The sequence below is a fragment of the Canis lupus genome, chromosome 6 (assembly GCF_048164855.1).
Source record: "Canis lupus baileyi chromosome 6, mCanLup2.hap1, whole genome shotgun sequence".
Classification (NCBI taxonomy): Eukaryota; Metazoa; Chordata; class Mammalia; order Carnivora; family Canidae; genus Canis; species Canis lupus.
The window spans coordinates 55,136,987-55,156,237 of record NC_132843.1 but is presented as its reverse complement, the minus strand read 5'-3'; the positions used below and the strand labels follow the sequence as shown (position 1 = coordinate 55,156,237).

The 19,251-nt window shown below is 41.1% G+C and overlaps 1 protein-coding gene across 1 annotated transcript; it reads right to left on the bottom strand.

The window, feature by feature from the left end:
* Nucleotides 1-9,998: 9,998 nt before the first annotated feature.
* Nucleotides 9,999-18,551, bottom strand: FASLG (Fas ligand). The gene is made up of 4 exons (XM_072828483.1): nucleotides 17,868-18,551; nucleotides 17,220-17,265; nucleotides 12,564-12,620; nucleotides 9,999-11,285 (listed from the first exon to the last, which is right to left on the bottom strand). The coding sequence occupies exons 1-4, from the start codon at nucleotides 18,225-18,227 to the stop codon at nucleotides 10,891-10,893; spliced, it is 858 nt and encodes a 285-aa protein (XP_072684584.1). The 5' UTR covers nucleotides 18,228-18,551; the 3' UTR covers nucleotides 9,999-10,890.
* Nucleotides 18,552-19,251: the final 700 nt, after the last annotated feature.

Sequence of the window (19,251 nt, the reverse complement as noted above, 5' to 3'; positions counted from 1 at the left end):
AAAGTCATAGCACATAGCTTAGGACTAGCCTTTCCAATTCTACTTTTCTATCCTAGAGAAAACCTACCAGAAGTGCACAGACATGTATACAAATATAGTCTTACAGCATTTAAAAAAAAAAAGCAAACAAACCTAAATTCTGGGAACAAAAAACATGTCCCTTGGAGAAACAAATGAAGCAATGTGATGATAGTCCCTGCACAGAGCCATCAAAACGAAAGAGATATGTCTGTGTTATGGAGTGAGGGAGGTGTCCTTAGTGTTCTGTGTTGAATCATTTATTCAACACACTTTTTAAAAAATTTTTATTTATTTATTTATGATAGTCACACACACACACAGAGAGAGAGAGAGAGAGGCAGAGACACAGGCAGAGGGAGAAGCAGGCCCCATGCCGGGAGCCCGACGTGGGACTCGATACCGGGTCTCCAGGATCGCGCCCTGGGCCAAAGGCAGGTGCCAAACCGCTGTGCCACCCAGGGATCCCCTCAACACACTTTTATTAAGCACCAGAATAAAAGTCAACATGGATCTAATTGGAAAAATACACAAACAGGAACAAAAAAAGACTAGGAAATAATTACCACAGATACTGTAAAGGAAACAGTAGAAAATAGTGGGTGTAATCCCTGATTCATCTCTTTTCCACGCACCCAACACCCAATCAGCCAACCTGAAAATTCTTACTACCAACATGTAGATCAAATTTTTCCACTTCCCTCCAATTCCCCTGCTATGATGCTTTTCAGTGGCTTTGTTAGTGGCTTCTAAAGCCCTCGGCCCAGCTCAGAGAGCCCTATGTGATCCCAGCTCCGTCAACCTCCCCAGCATCCTCCCACCATCCTCCGCCACACTCGCTCCTTCCCTGTGCTATGTGCCAAGCTCGCTCTGGCTTAAAGCCAGGCACCTGCCCAGTGACTATCAACACGGACCGAGCAAAGAGTCATCCCCAGTGGCAACTTTGGAAATGTAGGTGGGACACATCTGGCAGCCTGAAAGGATTGCAACCTCAAATTGAATCAAAGAATATAAAAACAGGGAATTTCATGCATGCGCTCTCAGAAGGAGCCTAAGACCCGGAGAGACTGATTCCCATAAATGCCTGATTTTTGAGAAACTGGCACTTATCTCCTGACCAATGATCATCTGCCGAGAATCTCTACCCATTCTCAAGCCAATGAATTTACTTCGACTCTGGCTGGACTTCACCCTCTTTGGGCTCCCTGCCCATAAATAAAGCCCGACTAAAGCTCTCAAGAGACTGGAGCTTGGTTTAGCACGTGTCTGCCAATAGCAGTTCCTCTGCTACTTGGGACTTAACTGAATTTCTGCTAACTAGAGTTTGCCTCAGTTTACCTCTTTATTTAGGTTGACAGTTGTCTCAGTAATGAGGAAACATCCTGGTGCTTAAGCACTTAAAACTGTTATGCATATTGCTAATGTGTGTGATAATCCCACACAACAATGCATTGTTTTATCCAAAATAACATGAACAGGCTGTCTTCTCTGCCTGGAACCTCCTTAGCTTAATCTTTGTATCCCTGGCTCTGCTACTTGACATATATATAAAGTAATGTCTATGCCCAAAGTGGAGCTCAAACTCACAAGCCTGAGATCAAGAGTTACATGCTCTTCTGACTGTGGCTCTTGTCATTTTAAATGACACCCCCTCAGAGAAGCCTCCCCTCTGATGTAGTTAGCTAGTCTCTCATCTTAATGCCCTATTTTAATTCTCTATCTAGCATTTATCATTATCTGAGAATTTATTTGCTTTTTAAAAAAATTTTCTGCACTACCACCATCATTCCTGCCCTTAAGATGTAAAATTAAAGGAGCAAGGAAAGACACCTGGGTAGCTCAGCAACTGAGCTTCTGCCTTTGGCTCAGGTTGTGATACTGGGGTCCTGGGATGGAATCCCGCAAGGGGGTCCCTGTAGGGGGCCTGCTTCTCCCTCTGCCTATGTCTCTGCCTCTCAGTATCTCTCATGAATGAATAAATAAAATCTTTTTAAAAAAATAAAGAAACATAGGAACAAGGAACTTATCTGTCTTGTTCACCACTGCATCCCCTAAGCAAAGCTTGGCACCCAGTCGGTGCTTAATAAATATTTCAAGCCCGGTCTTGAATCCTATCTCTGCTACCCTATGACCTTGGGAATGTTACTTAATCTCTCTAAGCCTAAATCAGTTTTTTTTTTCACTTACAAAATGGAGTTAGTAACTCCATTATGGAGTTGTGAGGTTTAGTAAACATAAAGGTAAGATGCTTTGCATAATCCTTACAAAAAATGAGTCAATAAATTACAACTATTATTGCTATTTATCTACCTCACGCCTTGGCTTAGGGAAAAAGTAAGTCCTGTAATAAATGTCTCGTTATTTTTAAATAAGAATTTGGTATTCTTACCCATTTTGTAAGCTATAAAATACAACAATGTGGGCTTGGCTGTATAGCAGAAAAAAAATACCACAAATTCACCTTCCTTTCAAAAGTGGATCCAGTTACCTAGCCGCCTCTCTCTGCCAATTGCACTCCTACTCCCTTTCCAGAGCAGAGAATTCTTTTCACATTCTTTAGGAAAGTTGGAAAGAGACAATTAGCTATCCTAGTCAACACCATTGAGTAACCCAAGAACAGAATGCTAAAGTTTCCTGTATTGCAATCTTCTCTTTGCCACCCTCCCAAACCTTTGCAGGAGCCTCTAGACTTTCTTAGAAGCCAGAACATAACCCACCCAAATGATGCAAAAGAGGATGCTGAGGTTTGAGATGTCTTCTCTCGCAGCTCACACCTTAAAGTTCTGTTTAACACTTTTGTATCTTTCTCATCACTTAGAGAAAGCTGTTTTTTCTTCTCAATGAAGACATGAGGTGAGGAGAATAGAACACATTTCATGTTACTGGCACCTCCAGCTTCTTCAATCTACAATCTTTACTCTCTGCTATGAAAGTCTAGAATCTGAGTTCATTTATTTAAGACCAGAGACATTGTTAGCTTCCTGAATCTTCCACCTGCCTTCTTTTCCAATCAGGAACAAATTCTAGGACCTTCCCTTCCAGAAAATGTGCACCAAGTTCCCTTCTACAGACTGGAAGTGGTACACGTGTGGTGTTAGGGTGGTGTGTGTGAGAAAACTAAGACCTAAACCATGTGAAACTAAAAGGTCGTTGCCCAGAGAAGCATTGAGACACTAAGAGACACCCTTCCAACTCTCCAGTCTCCTTTGCAAAGATGCACATCTTGTATATGGTGCCTTACATGGGTGGACACTTTCAGAGTTCGATAGTATCAAGGCTGTCTCTTACTAACTCACATGGTCTTTGAAGTGGTTTACCCACAGAAAGCCAGGGCTGTGACATGAGAACCAAGAAGTTCTATCCCTTCTGTGATGAGTAGCTGGAGGAGGGGGATTCCCTCAACAGCTCACATCTCCTGAGACAACCCTGGGTTAAGCTAAAGGTGTTAGCTATGCATAAGGACAGCAAAGAGTATATTCTATCTTCCCAGTCAAATGTTTAACCAAAACCCTATTTAATTATACTTCATGATTTAAAATATAGCACCAAAATGGCATCACCCTAGGCTATGAATATAATGAGCTCGGAAAATATTCAATATATTCATTTAACGTTTATAGAGAAGCTGATGCATGCCAACTGCTTTTATGTATATTATATCAGATGTTAAAAAAAAAAAAGCAAAAGCCATGTGAAAAAAGCTATGAAAATGTAGGATGTTGGGGGTATCTGAGTGGCTCAGTGGTTGAGCGTCTGCCTTTGACTCAGGTCGTTAGCTGGGGTCCTGTGATCGAGTCTCGCATCAGGCTCCCCATGAGGAGCCTGCTTCTCCCTCTGCCTGTGTTTCTTCCTTTTTCTCTGTCTCTCTCGTGAACAAATAAATAAAATCTTTTTTAAAAAGTAAGATATTATTCTTTTACTTTTATATCTCAGAATACTTGCCTACCTATTGTTCCTAATTAGTGTTTTCACATTTGATGGGATTCATACATAATATGGTTGGATTACAGATTGTCAATTTTGTAGAAACTAAATGGCAAGTAAGAACTTTTTTTACAGTGACTTTATCAGGAAAGTTGCTGAGGTACATAACTCCACTGACCTACCTTCCGAAGTTTCATTCCTGACAAAGTGGTTTCATTCCATTTAGCATTAGCAATATTCCTACAAAACCATAAGACTCTGAATCAGTGTCCTCATTTTACAGAGGACAACAGAATCTGAAGATATTCCCTATCACTTACTCAAGGTCACACACATAGCTAGTTGAGTAGCAGAAGTTGGACTCAAATCCAGGCCCTCTTACCGCTAGTTCATTCTTTTTTCCTTCTCTTCTAGGATGAGCAATAGGAGCAATTCAGTTAAACACAGTTAAACACAGTAGAGACTCCCAAACCTGGGAGGCCCAGTGGTTGAGTATCTGCCTTTGCCTCAGGGCATGATCCTGGGGTCCTGAGATCAAGTCCCACATCAGGCTCTCCTCGAGGAGCCTGTTTCTCCCTCTGCCTATGTCTCTACCTCTCTCTGTGTGTCTCTTATGATTAAATAAATAAAATCTTAAACACACACACACACACAGTAGAGAGATGAAATGAAAGAAGAGAATCTGTGACTGTCAACTATGAAACTCTATGACCTCTATAAGGTTATGATATCAAATATGTATACATATTATATCATATTATGTAGAATGTGGGTATTAACCAAACTGAGACTTAAAACTAAAATGCAAAAAGATGGGATCCCTGGGTGGCGCAGCGGTTTGGCGCCTGCCTTTGGCGTAGGGCGTAATCCTGGAGACCCGGGATCGAATCCCACGTCGGGCTCCCGGTGCATGGAGCCTGCTTTTCCCTCTGCCTGTGTCTCTGCCTCTCTCTCTCTCTCTCTCTCTCTGTGACTATCATAAATAAATAAAAAAATTTTTTTAAAGTTTTAAAAAAATAAATAAATAAAACAAAATAAAATAAAATAAAATGCAAAGAGATAAGGAGGCAATGAAAATGAAGGGGTGAGGCTCACATTGAGTGCCATCATATAAGGTGCAGCTCTGAGAAATCTCTGCATGCAGAAAGGACATAAGATGCACGTGGAAAGGACATAAGATGCACAGTTGGATGACTGGGGCTTACTTAGTCTGAGCTCCACCCTTTCTTAGCCATGTCACCTTAAGCAAGACTCATAACTTTTCAGTGTCTCAGTTGTTTTTGTGTATAAAACGAAGACAACAACCTACCTTCTGAGGTTGTCATGAAAACTAAACAAGATAAGGTATATGAGAAAGCTTTACAATCTATAAAATACTGTAGGAATATTAAGCAGAAAAGAACTATATCCAATATGTGGAAGGTGCAATGCAGAAGATTCCAAATCTGAGAAAGAACGCCCTAAAATGTAAATGTAATACAGTCCAGAGCAGATATGGGCTCCCTCACAGTTCACTAAACCCCTCTCCCAGAGGTTTTCAAATTAAGGATGTGTTGGAAATGTGTTCCACCTTTTGTACATGTGGCAATGAAAATTTCTGCCTCAAAAGAGATGTTGCTTTGTATTCTTTCTAAGACGTGTTACAATGTGGACTGCCCAAGAGAATGAGGGTGCTCCCTAAAACTTTCAGGAAACTGGAGGGAAGACTTGACTGTCCACAGAATATGACATTGGGTCCACGGTATTTAATTAAGAAGCAGAAGAAAAGATGACCCCATAGTGCCAAAGGAGCTTCCAAGTAGAATAGGAGGGATGCCTGCAATGTGCTTCTCTCTGAAGATGAACAGTTAGAACTGTGGAGAAATGTCTCCTAATAAGGATGAAGCTCAGGCAATAGTGAGAAAGTCATCCCTGAGATGATACTTTCCTCCCTTCTGGGTGAACTGTAAGAATATACTGAAGATATTCTGTATATAAGTGGGTATACCAGAATACCCACTTAGCTGTCTATATTTTCAAGGTGAGTTGGCTTTTAGGTGAGCCCCAAAAGTTTCTGCCTACCATCAATAATTATAATAAGGTTGATTTCTAAGTCTGAGGACTCTAAGGAATGGAGTTCTGATTCCACTTTCCCAGGGCCACCTCTTCTGCCTCTTGATGGTCAAAAACCCTGGGAAAGGGAGAAAAAAAAAAAAAAGAAAGAAAAGAAAATACAAATTTTTCAGAAAGTAAAAATTTATCTCTATTAATACCAGAATGTAAGCAGACCCCCTTTGAAAAAAATAACATATGGCTGGCGTACTTTTTAGATAAGGCCCAGGGAATGTCTGTGGCTTAACCCTAAGAAAATCTTACAGTCTGGCTCAGAGGAGTTGGGCTTTTCTCTACAGTTCCCATCTTCCAATGATCTGTTGGTTCAAATGAGCCACACTCATAATGATGGTCCCCAGTAGAGCTCATTTCCTATTAAGCTGTGGTAAGTCAAAACCTACTTCAGAGAAGACAAGGTCACCACCCTGGGGGTGCTAATGAAAAACATAGGTTTTGTGTGTTTGGGGCTGCTTGAAAAGTAAGAAAACCTCAACCTCCTGAACCAGAAGTAATCCTCTTCTTTTTTTTTTTCTTTTTGGTAAGTGTTCTATGTTGGGTTTAGCATTTCAAAAGTTAACAATGGCCCAGGGTGCGATCCTGTAGAACCGGGATTGAATCCCACATCCATCGGGCTCCCGGTACATGGAGCCTGCTTCTCCCTCTGCCTGTGTCTCTGCCTCTCTCTCTCTCTCTGTGACTATCATAAAAAAAAAAAAAAAAAGGTTAACAATGGCAGATCCCATTTTTAATGAGCTCATCAAAGAGTTTTGATTTTTTGGCATTCTTTATGTACTGAGGTAAAGAAAACTAACTCAAGGTTCCTGAGGGAACTGTTAAATCTCTTTCCTGGAACAAGTAAATAGTGCATAGTAAGTTATAGCTCTATCTCCAGAAAATCCCAAAGGCATCCTAGTAGAGCTCAGATTTAGAGGGATAAAAGTGTCAGTAATACCACTACTAGTTGATTGCATTACGTCATCTTGGGATGGCCCAGTGCCATTCCTATTCTCCCTTTGCCCTGGTGCCATTATCTAGAAGGGTCCATTGACCGAAAAAAAAAAAGCCCAGAAAATCTCCTATTACCCTTAGTGTACTTGATGGCTGGAGCCAAGAGAGGAGAAAAAGGATGAGGAGGATTTCATCGTGAGGGCTTCCAAAAGAAAGGAGAATACTTCCCTGACTTTCTCGATGAGGTACCTGGCCAGGAAATAGATGATTCAACAGAATAATTTTAAGGAGAGCAGGTGACATACTCCAGCCTGAACCTTTGATTTCTTTCATTAATTTATTCAACAAATATTTATTGTCTTCTAAGTGGCAAGTGCAACTCTAGTTACCCAGCAGTTTCCCTCAACAGTATCCTGAATAACTCTTGGTAATGCCAGACATCAAATAGATTTTTCTTATTTTCCAGTGATAAGAATCAGGATGCACTATTTTTTCCATCTGTAGCCTGAAATTCCTATTAGATAATCTACTCAAAGCTGGATAAACAGTCACATACATTCATGAGGCAACACTACAACTAGTAGTGAATATATTCGCTACATTGAGAAATATACACACATACCCCACACTGAGAAACATTTGTTTTAATAATAAGGTTACTCAGTCAACAAGATATTTATTGAACTCTTAATAGATGCCAAGCACTGGGTTTGGTAATGAGGTTTCAGTGGTAAACAAACCAGAAAAGTTCTTGTTTGGTGAACTTTTATTGTAGTGAAAAAACAGATACTTTTTTAAGTGGTCAAATAAATAATATAACTGCAAGTTATGCTAAAGAGAAATAAAATAATGAGAAAAAGAAGAGGCTCTAAGAATGATTTGAGGAGGTGACATTTAAATTAAGGCCTGAAAGATAAGAAGCCAGACATGTGAGGAACCTAAAGAAGACCATTCCTGGCTAAGGAAATGGAACCCATGTGTATGGAGACAGCCTTCTATGTTTGTCTCTACCAGGAAAATGAGAAATGCAGCCATCACTGGAGAAGAGGAATGGTAAAGAAAGGTTTGGGATTTTTTTTTTGGTTTGGGCTGGGTTGTCTTTTTTTTTTTTTTTGAAAAAATATATTTGAACATATGAACATGCTGATGGAAATCATTTCATAGACAGCAATGGTTTGAGGATCCAGAAGAGAGAAGAGAAATTTTAAAGAGGCAAAGTAGGGGAATAGAAATGGATCTAGTGCACAAATGAAAAGATGGTCCTCTTCCTCCACTATAGATGTAGGTGATAGAAGATGTAGGTGATCATGCAGATGTAGGTGGATCATGCAAATGTAGGTGAATTGGTGTTCTGGTGGTATAAGTGTGGTTCCATGGTGGGAGGAGGGGATATGTTGGGCTTGTAAGAGGAAAAGCTATGATGTAATTGTCTCAAATAGTGGAAAAACATGGTTGGCAGGGAACTGAAAAAAAAAGTGGTAGGCAGTATTGAATGCCCATTTGAGATCTGTGATCACTAATGTAAGGCAGTGTTTCTCAAGTAGGGCTGACTTTTGTCTTCCCATCCCCAGTCTGGAGAAATTTGGTAGTGTCTAGAGATATTCTTGGTTTTCCTGCATGCAGGAGGGGACAATGATACTAGTATCTAGTGGATAGAAGGCAGAGATACTGCTAAACATACGACAGTGCACAGGATAGCTCCCACGACAAAGAATTATCTAGTTCAGAATGTTAATAGAAGGAAGAATGGAAACTCAGATGTAAATGTATGTCATACATATAGAACATCTCTGGAAAGCTGCATAAGGAGACAATGATACTCTCTGTGGGCAGAAATTGGGCCATGGGACAGAGTAAAAAGAGGACTTTACTTTCATCCTATATATTTATATGCTTTTTAAAATTTGTACTATGTACATGTATTAGTTACTCAAATCAATCAAAAGATAGAAATAATTCAGTGATAAAGAGTAACTGATTTATGTAGATGATAGACAAAAATAAACTGAAACTAGTCTGTCTTTTTGGGTAATTTTCTCTAGCAACATCCAGCTTTTAGGATGCCAGCTTAAAGAGAATGGGATTTTTGCAAGGGGAATGTACTGAAGAAAGAATATTCTAGAATTGAGAAATTTCCCAAGATACTGATTGTAATGACAGAGGGCAGAATCTAAGAGAGAGTTGTGTTGAAGTTGTGTTGAAAGAAGGAGTTGATGGATATGTAAGGAAAGCATAGAGTTTATTAGAGGTCTCAATGTGATAAAAATATACACATTTTAGGAGAGAAAATGTTGGAGCAATTGAGCTGGAATAATAGGAGGTAATGTGAAAATAAGGTGTATGAAATTAAATTGTAAAGCAAATACCATAATTTTTAAAAAGGCAAAGTCCAGGGGGAGGCCATGGTAGTGAGTGGTTGAAAAAAAATAGGAAAAGGTCGTTGTCAATAAAGGACAGGAGAATGTAAGAAACCAGGTGTTTGGGTGGATCCCTCAGGTCAGTGGCTTCTCCTGGAGCATATAGTGCCTCTCTAGAGTGGTTTATTAAAATGATAGCTGCCATTTTTTAGATAGATGCCATGTACCAGATATTTTATGTACATATCAGTCATTTTTGTGCAAGAGAGGTTAAGTGACTTGCCCAGTGATTGCATTTGGAAAGCAGAAGAACAAAGATCCAAGTTAAAGGTTTTGTCAGTCCAAAGTCTGTGCCCTTTCCACTATGCTGTGGCTCTGTTCCCAGGAAAATATGGGGTAAATTGTCACTAAATCTGTTCAAAGTTGGGTGAGCTTAACATTGGCAAATTTATAGGTAATGAAAACTCTGGATAATGGAAAAAGACTGGGGAGAGGGGTATCTGGCAACGATAGATTTGCTTCATAGTTCTCACACCAGTGAGTTCTTAACATGGCCTTAAGTCAAAATGAGTAATGAAGCCATGGAGGAAAGAATTAATAAAGAAAAGAAGTCCAAATTTTAGTGATTTCCAAAAGGTACATTCATAATATTGATCTGTATTCTAAAATATAATTTTTATTACATGTATTCTTTTTATTAAAATACACAAAATGCATATAAATACTGATTATAGGAAAATAGCATCAACACCTGACAATCAAAGAGTCTTGAGGGCTATTTTGAGGACAGCTGAGTTGGTTGCCAAGAAGTATTCAAAAATCTACCACTAAATGCAACCCATGATTTCCTAACATATCCTTCACAATTTCCACATTATCTCTTCTTACATAACTCTTCTAGTCAAATGCATGTGATACACACACACACACACACACACACATACACACACACACACACCAAAATTGCACTGGAAATATACATGCTGTGTGGGGAATGGGATAACTTCACAAAAGATTCCCTTTGCTTCTGTGTTAGCATCACCTGGTGGTTCAGGCTATGCGTTTAGAAGTAAAGGTGCTGCCAATGGGACACTGGCCTTCTGGTTTCTTTAGCTTATCACACAAGCCTACTCCTCTTTTTCCATCCCTTATACACTCATGTCACATCCATATATCAAAAATCCTCCCCTGAGGTAGATAGTAGACCCACCCCAAGAGGTGAGTTAACAGGTGTCCTTTTCAATGTGTCAAAATGCTTTTGGACACTTAAAATGAGAGTAGAACACTCTAGTAGCTACTTCTTCCTGCTTCTGCATCTTCATATGGTAGCCCAGAGTCTCATGTTCTTCAGTCATGTTCCTCTTCCTGTCTGGTTCATGGACCTTAGGTGAGCTGAGGAACTGTAAACCTGCTGAACCCTATGGTCTTAAGATACTCCTGGATCATGTCTTCTCACTTGACCTCAAGTGAGCTTAAGAAGACTCTCATTCAAGACCATGTTCTCAGTGCTTGTAACAAGGAACCATATGGAGAGAATCCCAAAGTGCTTTTCTTAGAGCTTATATAAGCCAAAAAATGTCTTAGATTCTTCAAAACTGACCAGAGATAGTTCAGATACATTGACATACAAATGGTCAGCACTGGTGAGATTGAATACTGCCCCCAAGTAGCTGCTACGAGCCCACATCTGGCCTGTAGTGCAGTAGTTCATGATCTTCCCCTCCATCAGCATCAGGTCCTGGGGATATTTAGAGTTCCTCATATAGACCTTGTGGTTCAGGGGCTTGTTGTTGCAGGACTGACCCCTGAAGTACACTTTGGAATACACAAAGTACAACCCAGTATCATTGATCACAAGGCCACCCTTCTTATACTTCACCCCAGAGACAAGGGCAATTCCGTATGTGTCTTCCCATTCCAGAGGGATGGATCTTGAGTTGGGCTTGCCTGAAATCAAATCAGAGAGGAGCTTTCAGCCAGGAATGCTCATGCACCCAACAAATGAAGCTTCCAAAGCAAAACTGTGGGCCTTTCCTTGAGCAAATAACCAAAGTGACATAACCCACATAGAACTGGCCAACAGGTCAGACTCAATCCATCACTGAATTCCTGCAACACCTCTATCAAATTGTTTGCCTTGATTTTATCATCTACACAACTGGGATAATAATATAGATGCTAATCAATTACAGTGAGACATTACTGAGATTATTTTAACTCTCTGGAACAAAGAGTCTATGATCTTCAGAACTAACAACAAAACTTCTAGGTTTCAAGGTCCTTCCATGAGGAAAAAAGCCAAACCTAAGGAACTCTGAAATTTTAAAGTTAGGAAGAATCCTTAGGGATCATCTGGCCCAGCTCCTCATTTATACTAAGGAGACTTCAGTTCCCCCACTTTGGGCTAAAATCCCCTTTCTTTTATGTCCCTACAGCAATATATTCATACCTTAAGCAGAGAACACACTCCAGTACTAAAATTATCACTTATGTACCTGTATTTCCCTATTATATTTTAAGTTTCTTGAAAGCAGGGACCATGTATGATTGTATGGACAATCATGTATGATTAATCTACATGCCCCCAAGGCGTGGCACACAACACGTGTTCAATAAATATCTGGTGATCCAAACTGGATGATTCTACAGCCTCTACTTTAATAATTCTAGAGACAGTGACATACCCCTTCCTGTGACGTATCCATCTTTCAAATATTAATGGACTGTACCCTGGGAATGCCCACACCACATTGCTATCAAATCACTTCACTCCGCTATGTGACCACATGCAGGAAGTCCACCAATGCCGGGACAGGGCCCTTTTTCTCACTTCTGTTTCTACTCTTGCACAAAGCAGAGTGAAGCTCTTCCAGAACACCAGAAAAGCCCTGACTAAAATAATTCATCACTCCCTATCTTCCCAGATCTCACCTTGTGAACCCATGCCCCAAATCCCCTAAGCATCTTTGGAGTGATTGAAAAGAGCAAGCTCCACATGGGCAGGAATCATGTTATAATTAGCTCCATTTTGCCAATTTAGAACATGGCCTAGACTAGTAGGGGCTCAATATGAGTATGAGGCTGACTTGACTAGAAAGATGGGACTATTCTTCGGTGTCAAATGCTGTCCCTGGAAAGTAACAACTCCCTCAGAGCACAGTACCCAACCAGCTATTCTTTCTGTCAAACGCTTTCCCAAGCCCCATGTACCTTCCAGATACAGACCTGTTAAATGGGCCACTTTCCTCAGCTCCCTTTTTTCAGAAGGTGGATTGGGTTGACCTGTATCATAGAGAGATGAAAGATAAATATAAAAATGAGATGCCAACTATTCTTTTGTTGGGACTCCGAACAGGTCATTTAAATAAAAGTGATTTTTTTAAAAACATAAATGACAATAGTCTAACATATACTAATCATTCAAGTCCAAACTATAGAATTCACAGAAATCTGTATTTCAGAAATGAAGAGGTAAAAAATAAACCAAATAGAGATAGACATATGCAAAAACTGTGTTACAATAAACCAATAAGTTTGATTTATAAAGAGCTATCATATCAGTTACTGTATTTGAACTTGCCACAACACTTTGAAGTGGAGATATTCGTCCCACCTTATAGACAGCTAAATGAGCTTAGAAGTTGAGTGATTTTTCCAAGAAGACCCAGCAACCAAATGTCAGTATAGGACAGACTCTCAGGTCTTCTGGCTCTAAATTAGGGTTTTTTTCTCTACTCCAGTTCTGCTGCCTTTAGGACTCGGCAGAGCAGAGGCCAAAGAAGACTATGATTTCAGCTCCTGGCCACTAGCTCTTTGCCTCCGTGGTATTCGACGGTCTGCCCAAATTAACCATCCTCAGATATCAAATGCCTTGAATAGCCCCTCACTGAACCTATAATTTTGTAACAGTTTCCCTAGACATCATCTCTGCCTATTAGTCCAGCTTTATCTCCTGAGCTTGCTCACATTGACCAAGGCTGCACAACACGAGTTCTTTTTTTTCTTTCTTTTCTTTTCTTTTTCGTAAAGGTTTTATTTATTTACTTGAGAGAGACAGAGATAGCAACAGAGCATGAGTGGGGAGGAGAGAGAGAAACAGACTCCCCACTGAGACATGGGGCCTAATCCCAGGATCCTGGGACCATGACCTGAGCCAAAGGCAGACACTTAACTTACTGAGCCACCCAGGCGCCCCCACAACATGAGTTCTGATGTAACCTGAACAAACCTGCAATACCTCTTTCTTGGGGAAACCCTCACAGGCCTTTTTAATCGAATATGATTTTTCTCTCCTTTGAAACCTAGAATCACTTTGTCTTCACCTCTCTTCTTGGTTCTGACTCCCCATTTCTGTGGTAACTGTATAACTTGTCTTATCCACCCCCCGCCCCCAAATAAATGGCAGGTTTCCTACTATATGTTTAATCCACCAGAGTACTCCAGCCTCAGTGTCTAACACAGGGCATGTGACCAGTAAATGCTTACTAAGTTAAAATGGAGGAGTTAAAACAAACAATAGTTCACAAAGTAGACATTATTTCTTTGACTTCAAATCTCTTAACCAAACAGAGCTACCACTTAGCTAATGAATTCAGCTAAGACATTCGAGAAAGATTCATAGAAAGGCCTTCATCCACATCAAGCTCCTTGCGATTAGCCTGTAAAGCTCACCCGTGGCGTGAGAACGCCCTAATCGGCTGAGAACATAACCTGAGCAATCATGACCTCTCTAGCCCCACAAGACCACCCACCATGAATGAGGTGTTAGCGAACAGGAAAGGCAAAACTGAGTCTCCTCTACATTCCTATACCACAAACCATCTGTGCAACTAGTTTGGCATTCAGCCATGTACTGACAGGAAATGGAACAGAGAACCACAGCTTGCGTATCTTTATATCCCTCGCAGAGCCTTGCACAGTGTTATTCTCATAGAGGGTTATTCAGTAGAAATACCTGCTAGGCAAGAGCAGAAAGAAACTGGAACTAGATCCTACACTTCGGTGGTGAATGTTTCCTGCCCCCAGGGTCTTTGCACATGACATTCTCACTGCTGGAATGTTTTTTCCCTACCCTCCCACCCCACCCCATCCCCACACAGGCAGGCACACACATGACACCTCTTTAGAGGGGACTTTCCAGACCACTCTATTTTACGTTGCCCTTAGTATAATTTGAAATTGTTGTCTGCTTGCTTGCTTTTGTTTACCCTTTCCTGCCTGCTAGAAGCTCTGTAACAGCAGGACCCTTGTCTCTCCTCCCTGGTTCTCAGTCATTACCAACACCCAGCATCCAGCCTGGCACATAAGAAGAATTCCAAGAATATTCGTGAATGAATAAAAGACTTAATGAGTTAACTGTGGAAAAAAAGGAAAATGAAAAAGGAGCCAATAAGTATGTTTAAATAATCTATAATAATAGTATATCCCAAAGAAAATTGCTGTTAATATGTTGAAGTATAAATCCTTCTAGTTCTTTACTAAAAATATAAAATTATACACATGCACTTACATAGGGAATTTAAGTTAAGCATACTGTTTTATAACTTGTCTTTTTATCTCACAATAAAGAATGCACAAACTTCATGGCCTTAAATGTAACTACATGGATTGCAGCTGCTACATACAATGCCATCCAAACATACCATGATGTATTTAATCTCCTGGTAAGGGGTATTTAAGTTTCTTCTGACTTGTTTATTATAAATAGCCTTATAAGGAAATGATGAACATCCTTATCTATTAGTTTTGGGGTATATCTCTATTATTTTATTAAGATAAATTCTTAGTGAGGAGATTGCATGGTAAATTAACACTGAAACCTTTCGTGGGTACATTTTTCCAATTGCTCTTCAGAAAAGGTATAGCAATTTGCATGTTCCCTGGCTGTCAAGGAATACTGAAGCAAAATTTTTCCCTCATATTTTTGCCAGTCTGCTTTTTTTTATCTGTGCTAATGGGATGAATGAAAATGGATAGCCTTGTTTTAATTTGCATCTCTTCTGTTAATAAAGTTGCTAATTTGATTTCTAGGGGGTAATGCACCCAGTCTCTGGTCCATCTGGGCTGATCTAAAGAAGGTACTTGCTTACTGGAATAGGTAGATTTGACTCATCTGTTCACTTGACTATCATCACTAAAATGATCCCAGAGTGGGTGAAAGATGAGTAATTAGGAACCTGTTTCACCAGCTACATTCCACTGATTTTCGAGGCCATTTCATTTTAGAAATCCTCCAAAAGTTTTATTTTTCTAACAAATATTTCTACTGTGCTTGAATATATCTGGACTCTCCAACATTGAGGGACTTGGACCTAGAACTAGAGACAGAGCATCCAAGGGATGAATCCTTCAGAGCTTACATTCCGGAGCAGTAGGGTGACTTGGGTCAGCTACAATAGGCAATAAGAGAAATTGGAACAGGCTTCCCTCATTGGATGGCCGCCAGTGCTGTCTTTTATTCTCTTCCCAATTTCTAGGAACAAGATATATCTATTGTCTTTGTAGAGGTTTCTTGCTTTTCATCTTTATTTCGCATTTCATGGCCATCAAGGACAGATGGAAGTTTCCCTATTTCATAGGGCACCAGTCTATATACTGGAAAGCCCTGTAGGTGACAAAGCACCAGGAGCCTTTGTTCCTTCTGGCCCTAGTTCCACACCAGTGGTTTGGGGGCATATCCCCTAATCTGTCTGGAGTTCTGTTTCTCTTCTGAAAAGTGAGATTTGCTCCAAGTTCCCTTCCAACTCTTACCAAATCCAAAGTTCGGTGATCTTAGTTTAATGAACCAGAGCATCCTAAATCTACCTGTCCACAGTTTGCAAACTATGTTCTGAAACTTCACACAAGGTTAGTGTCCAATTTTTCATCTTCTTTCTTGTCCTGAACCTCATACAAAGAACTTTCTTTTATTATTGAAGGTAACTCATGATTGCCTTTGGGGAGGAAGCTGGACTAGCCTTTGAGAAATGGCCAAGGTCTTCCCCCAAGACTGCCAGGGAGTGCAAAAGAACAACCTTAAAGTGGATAATTAATTGCATACTTTTTAAAAGCCTAAATGGGACAACTGGGTGGCTCAGTCAGTTAAGCATCCGATTCTTGATTTTGGCTTCAAGTCATGATCTCAGGGTCATGAGATCAAGCCCTGAATTGGGCTCTGCACTGGGCGTGGAGCCTGCTTAAGATTCTCTCTCTCAGGTCACCTGGGTGACTTGTTGATTAAGTGTTTACCTTTGGCACAGGTCATGATCCCAGGGTACTGGGATCCAGCCCCAAATCAGGCTCCCTGCTCAAGGGGGGGCCTGCTTGTCCCTCTCCCTTGGCTCTCTCTCTCTTTCTCTCTTCCTTGTACTCTCTGAAATAAATAAAATCTTTTAAAAAAAATCTCTCTCCCCCTCTCTCTTGACCCTTCTCTGCTAAGTAAATAAATAATTATATCCTAGAAAAAATTTTTGAATAAAGTTTGACTCTTGAGTAATCTCTTAAAGAGTTTAAAAAGGAGATAACTTTTCCCAGAAACATCTGTCTCTGTCTCCTCCTCCCCCATCTCCCTGGGAGTTACAGCCACTGCCCTTTCATGGAAGCCAGGAAGCCTGAGGAATGGGACAAGCCTGTTGCAACTGTATTGTCTCTTTCCAAAGTTGAAAGGAAATTATTTCAAATTGTATTCAGCACTCAGTTATACTGATTTTGAATGATTAAATTCGCTTCATATTTTAGAGTGGCTCAAGGAACCAAAATGACCAGAGATTCAGAATTAGCCAAGATTCCTTTTGTAGTATACATGTGTCCAAGAATGGGATGGAGTTCAACACGTGCAACCAACATGGTTGAGCAATGAGGACTATCTTTAGAAACTCAATGTACACGCATAAAAGGACTCACCTATTTGCTTCTCCAAAGATGGTGCTACATGCCTTTCGCTGGTAGACTAGCAAAAGAGAGAGAAAAAAAGATGTATAATGATTATGAAGTTCTTTAAGCTTAAAAATGCAAAATTGTCAAATAAAGTGAATAAACCTGAGAAGGGAATCTCAATACCTCAGAACCTTTCCTAACTCAGAGCTTGGCCATGCAATTTTGTCTCACCATGCCTCAGTTTTAGGATTTGGAACAGTTATAATATTTTAAAGCATTTGCAAGGAAAGTTACTTTGGTCATTTAAACAAATTCACTTCTAAGCAAGACTCCAAGTTCCTCTTTGTTTTTTCTTGAATCACTAACCTCTAGGTAAGAGTTCAGCAGGCTGCCTTGCCAACTGAGAAAGGAAGAACTGTAACTGCCAGTCCTATTTTAGCCCTGATCCTCTATAAGATAGCAAATATTCCTTTCATTCACTTGAGCTTCTATTTTTCTGATGGTTGACTAGAACAACTAGAATGAACCATTTCTAAGACAGGAAAAAAAGGACTAAAAAATACTTGGCAAGTGAGACCACGCTCCCTCTGGACCTCAGCATCCCTCCAGGCTCCATTGTAGCAGAGCTGTCTACACCCGTGTCTCCAGGGTACAACGATCCACACACTAGCTTACCTCTCGGAGTTCAGCCAGCTCCTTCTGTAGATGGAAGAGCTGAAACATCCCCAGCCCCAATCCGACCAGGGCCACCAGAACCATGAAAAACATCACAAGGAGACACAGGCCTGTGTTGTGGTCCCTCCTCGTCTTCAGAGGTGGCAGTGGCAGTGGAGGCAGCGGTGGTGGTGGTGGTGGTGGTGGTGGTGGTGGTGGTGGTGGTAGTGTCGGCGGTGGTGGCGGTGGCCTCCTTTGCCCGGGCCTCCCTGGCACAGAGGATGGACACGGGAGGACTGACCCTGGAGAGGCCCAAGGAGAGTTGGCACTGCTGTCCACCCAGTAGATTTGGGGGTAGGGGTAATTCAAGGGATGCTGCATGGCAGCCGGTCACTCGGACGAGCCCCCAGCAAAGGTGTCAAGGCTGGGACTGCTGTTTCTGACTGCTTGAGAGAAGAAAAGCCCGGCTATCTCTTTATAGAGTTTCCATAGCCAAGGGAAACACTTCTCTTTCGTTCTCTCTTTCCTTCTCTCTTTCTGCTTCTCAAAGAGACACCCACTCACTTTGCATCTGAAGCTGAGAAGCCTCAAGACCAGACACCCAGAGCAAACCCCGGGAAGTTTCCGCCCACAATTTTCTGATGAAAGCCTGTAGGGCCCCAGTTGCCACTGCCTGCTACCTGAACCGCTGGTGGGATTGCCTTAACTTTTCTCAGGCCCTGCAAGAAAAGATGGCCTTTGTCCACTGGCCAGCTCCAGGGAGAGGGGCCAGCAGGGTGCGTCCAGACCCCAAGAGGTGAGACCATGGAGTCAGAGCCAGAAGAGTTGCTTCCACATCTTATATTTTGCATGAGGGGATCGATCCCTGGCTGCCATCCTTTCCCCACACCCAAACACTGTTTACCCCAACACTGTAAAGCGCTATCAAAACCTGCTCCATCCCTCCTCTAGAGATTCAATCAGATGTTGCAAACCAGTGGCTGATATGCCTTATGGAAACCATAGACCTGTCTTGTTTGTACCTCACTATGTTTTTTCCCTTCTAAATTTGGGATAGCCCACATTAAAAAATACAAATGTTTTTTATTATGTTTTGAAATATTAGAATAGTGGATACCCTGGAGGTCAGCCAAACCCAGTCAGCTGGAGCTGGGCAGCCCCTGACCTCATGGAGCAAGCATTGGTGCCCCTTGTTGGCTGGCAGACCCACCTATCCCCATCCCTCCCCCACTCTCCTTCCCATGCCACTTCGCCATGGCAATGGCCTTCCTCATCCCTGCAGGCCCTTGCTTGCAGCATGTGTTATGGTTGTCAGTTATAATTCATGGTGCCCAGTTAAGGTTGAATTTCACATAAATACATCATTTTTAGGATAACTATGTCCTAAACATTACATGAAATCTGC

Bases quoted from the DNA above. Each gene is read 5' to 3' on its own strand.
- FASLG (XM_072828483.1), bottom strand. From the start codon at position 18,227: ATGCAGCATCCCTTGAATTACCCCTACCCCCAAATCTACTGGGTGGAC. The intron at 17,266-17,867 runs GTAAGCTAGTGT...CTCTTTTGCTAG, and splicing joins AGCTGGCTGAACTCCGAGAG to TCTACCAGCGAAAGGCATGT. The intron at 11,286-12,563 runs GTCTGTATCTGG...ATTTGATTTCAG, and splicing joins GAAAGTGGCCCATTTAACAG to GCAAGCCCAACTCAAGATCC.